At 52.8% G+C, this 3478-nt stretch overlaps 1 protein-coding gene across 1 annotated transcript in view; it reads right to left on the bottom strand.

Moving 5' to 3' along the window:
- LOC108789703 (alpha-N-acetylneuraminide alpha-2,8-sialyltransferase-like) overlaps positions 1–3265 on the bottom strand; it is a 7941-nt gene extending 4676 nt beyond the window's left edge. Inside the window, exons 1-2 of the mRNA XM_018559783.1 lie at positions 3202–3265; positions 199–371 (exon numbers count right to left, since the gene is read on the bottom strand). Of these exons, the coding sequence (XP_018415285.1) occupies positions 199–371; positions 3202–3265 (237 nt within the window). The remainder of the gene's footprint in view (positions 1–198; positions 372–3201) is intronic.
- Between the last annotated feature and the right edge of the window lie 213 nt (positions 3266–3478).

Genomic DNA, 3478 nt, shown 5'->3' with positions numbered 1-3478 from the left:
CCCCCCATCTCCCTCTCTACCTCCTTTCCTCTTTCTCTATTCTCTCTCCCCCCTCCTCTCTCTCCTCTCTCTCTCTCCACCCCTCTCTCTCTCTTTCTTTCTCTCTCCCTCTCTCTCATGTTGAATCTCTCTCATGGACTCTAGCAGCTATGAAAACTGTATGTAAACATTTCAGAATCATCCCTCTGCCGCACTCACCTTTGGGAAGAGGCTGTGAAGCGTCTCTGTGACATTTGCAGATCGTTTTTGTGCATCATAATGAATGATATGTCCTAGCGGAGAGTTCTCCTGTGTCACAGTCATTGAGTAGGAGGCATTGCAACAATTCCGGAACTTCTCCCTGAGCAACATGTGGAAATAGGTATTAAATCCTGGGAGATAATATAAAGGGGAGAGGAGGGGAGTCCAGGGACATTTTTAGGGGTAAGGGATAATATAAAGGGGAGAGGAGGGGAGTCCAGGGACATTTTTAGGGGTAAGGGATAATATAAAGGGGAGAGGAGGGGAGTCCGGGGACATTATCAGGGGTAAGGGGTAATATAAAGGGGAGAGGAGGGGAGTCCGGGGACATTATCAGGGGTAAGGGGTAATATAAAGGGGAGAGGAGGGGAGTCCGGGGACATTATCAGGGGTAAGGGGTAATATAAAGGGGAGAGGAGGGGAGTCCGGGGACATTATCAGGGGTAAGGGGTAATATAAAGGGGAGAGGAGGGGAGTCCGGGGACATTATCAGGGGTAAGGGGTAATATAAAGGGGAGAGGAGGGGAGTCCGGGGACATTATCAGGGGTAAGGGGTAATATAAAGGGGAGAGGAGGGGAGTCCGGGGACATTATCAGGGGTAAGGGGTAATATAAAGGGGAGAGGAGGGGAGTCCGGGGACATTATCAGGGGTAAGGGGTAATATAAAGGGGAGAGGAGGGGAGTCCGGGGACATTATCAGGGGTAAGGGGTAATATAAAGGGGAGAGGAGGGGAGTCCGGGGACATTATCAGGGGTAAGGGGTAATATAAAGGGGAGAGGAGGGGAGTCCGGGGACATTATCAGGGGTAAGGGGTAATATAAAGGGGAGAGGAGGGGAGTCCGGGGACATTATCAGGGGTAAGGGGTAATATAAAGGGGAGAGGAGGGGAGTCCGGGGACATTATCAGGGGTAAGGGGTAATATAAAGGGGAGAGGAGGGGAGTCCGGGGACATTATCAGGGGTAAGGGGTAATATAAAGGGGAGAGGAGGGGAGTCCGGGGACATTATCAGGGGTAAGGGGTAATATAAAGGGGAGAGGAGGGGAGTCCGGGGACATTATCAGGGGTAAGGGGTAATATAAAGGGGAGAGGAGGGGAGTCCGGGGACATTATCAGGGGTAAGGGGTAATATAAAGGGGAGAGGAGGGGAGTCCGGGGACATTATCAGGGGTAAGGGGTAATATAAAGGGGAGAGGAGGGGAGTCCGGGGACATTATCAGGGGTAAGGGGTAATATAAAGGGGAGAGGAGGGGAGTCCGGGGACATTATCAGGGGTAAGGGGTAATATAAAGGGGAGAGGAGGGGAGTCCAGGGACATTTTTAGGGGTAAGGGATAATATAAAGGGGAGAGGAGGGGAGTCCGGGTACATTATCAGGGGTAAGGTATAATATAAAGGGGAGAGGAGTGGAGTCCGGGGACATTATCGGGGGTAAGGGATAATATAAAGGGGAGAGGAGGGGAGTCCGGGGACATTATCAGGGGTAAGGGGTAATATAAAGGGGAGAGGAGGGGAGTCCGGGGACATTATCAGGGGTAAGGGGTAATATAAAGGGGAGAGGAGGGGAGTCCGGGGACATTATCAGGGGTAAGGGGTAATATAAAGGGGAGAGGAGGGGAGTCCGGGGACATTATCAGGGGTAAGGGGTAATATAAAGGGGAGAGGAGGGGAGTCCGGGGACATTATCAGGGGTAAGGGGTAATATAAAGGGGAGAGGAGGGGAGTCCGGGGACATTATCAGGGGTAAGGGGTAATATAAAGGGGAGAGGAGGGGAGTCCGGGGACATTATCAGGGGTAAGGGGTAATATAAAGGGGAGAGGAGGGGAGTCCGGGGACATTATCAGGGGTAAGGGGTAATATAAAGGGGAGAGGAGGGGAGTCCGGGGACATTATCAGGGGTAAGGGGTAATATAAAGGGGAGAGGAGGGGAGTCCGGGGACATTATCAGGGGTAAGGGGTAATATAAAGGGGAGAGGAGGGGAGTCCGGGGACATTATCAGGGGTAAGGGGTAATATAAAGGGGAGAGGAGGGGAGTCCGGGGACATTATCAGGGGTAAGGGGTAATATAAAGGGGAGAGGAGGGGAGTCCGGGGACATTATCAGGGGTAAGGGGTAATATAAAGGGGAGAGGAGGGGAGTCCGGGGACATTATCAGGGGTAAGGGGTAATATAAAGGGGAGAGGAGGGGAGTCCGGGGACATTATCAGGGGTAAGGGGTAATATAAAGGGGAGAGGAGGGGAGTCCGGGGACATTATCAGGGGTAAGGGGTAATATAAAGGGGAGAGGAGGGGAGTCCGGGGACATTATCAGGGGTAAGGGGTAATATAAAGGGGAGAGGAGGGGAGTCCGGGGACATTATCAGGGGTAAGGGGTAATATAAAGGGGAGAGGAGGGGAGTCCGGGGACATTATCAGGGGTAAGGGGTAATATAAAGGGGAGAGGAGGGGAGTCCGGGGACATTATCAGGGGTAAGGGGTAATATAAAGGGGAGAGGAGGGGAGTCCGGGGACATTATCAGGGGTAAGGGGTAATATAAAGGGGAGAGGAGGGGAGTCCGGGGACATTATCAGGGGTAAGGGGTAATATAAAGGGGAGAGGAGGGGAGTCCGGGGACATTATCAGGGGTAAGGGGTAATATAAAGGGGAGAGGAGGGGAGTCCGGGGACATTATCAGGGGTAAGGGGTAATATAAAGGGGAGAGGAGGGGAGTCCGGGGACATTATCAGGGGTAAGGGGTAATATAAAGGGGAGAGGAGGGGAGTCCGGGGACATTATCAGGGGTAAGGGGTAATATAAAGGGGAGAGGAGGGGAGTCCGGGGACATTATCAGGGGTAAGGGGTAATATAAAGGGGAGAGGAGGGGAGTCTGGGGGCATTATCAGGGGTAAGGGATAATATAAAGGGGAGAGGAGGGGAGTCCGGGGACACACAAACTAGCAATGTTCGATTCGGACTCACGCTCGGCTCGAACATCGAGCCCAACCCTATTCTCCAGCATGCTATCACATGGGTGCAGTGGCATCGCTACATGGTGGCAAGGTGTCCTTGCAGGGTCCGCCGCGGTCGTACGGAACAGTTGGTACATCCCAACACCCCGTCCAATTTGATGTTTTGGTACCTTCCTGCCCATGTGCAGGAAGGGTTTTTTTTCTCAGGGGCGGCCGCGGAGCTTGTGGCAGAGCCTGATGGCTGTTCGTGGCAGTGTGAAGTGAAGTCAAGTCACTGCACTGGTAAA

The sequence above is a fragment of the Nanorana parkeri genome, unplaced genomic scaffold, assembly GCF_000935625.1.
Source record: "Nanorana parkeri isolate BGI_ZX_2015 unplaced genomic scaffold, ASM93562v1 scaffold416, whole genome shotgun sequence".
NCBI lineage: Eukaryota > Metazoa > Chordata > Amphibia > Anura > Dicroglossidae > Nanorana > Nanorana parkeri.
Note: the sequence above shows the minus strand (reverse complement) of the source record. Positions and strands in the feature narration are given on the sequence as shown.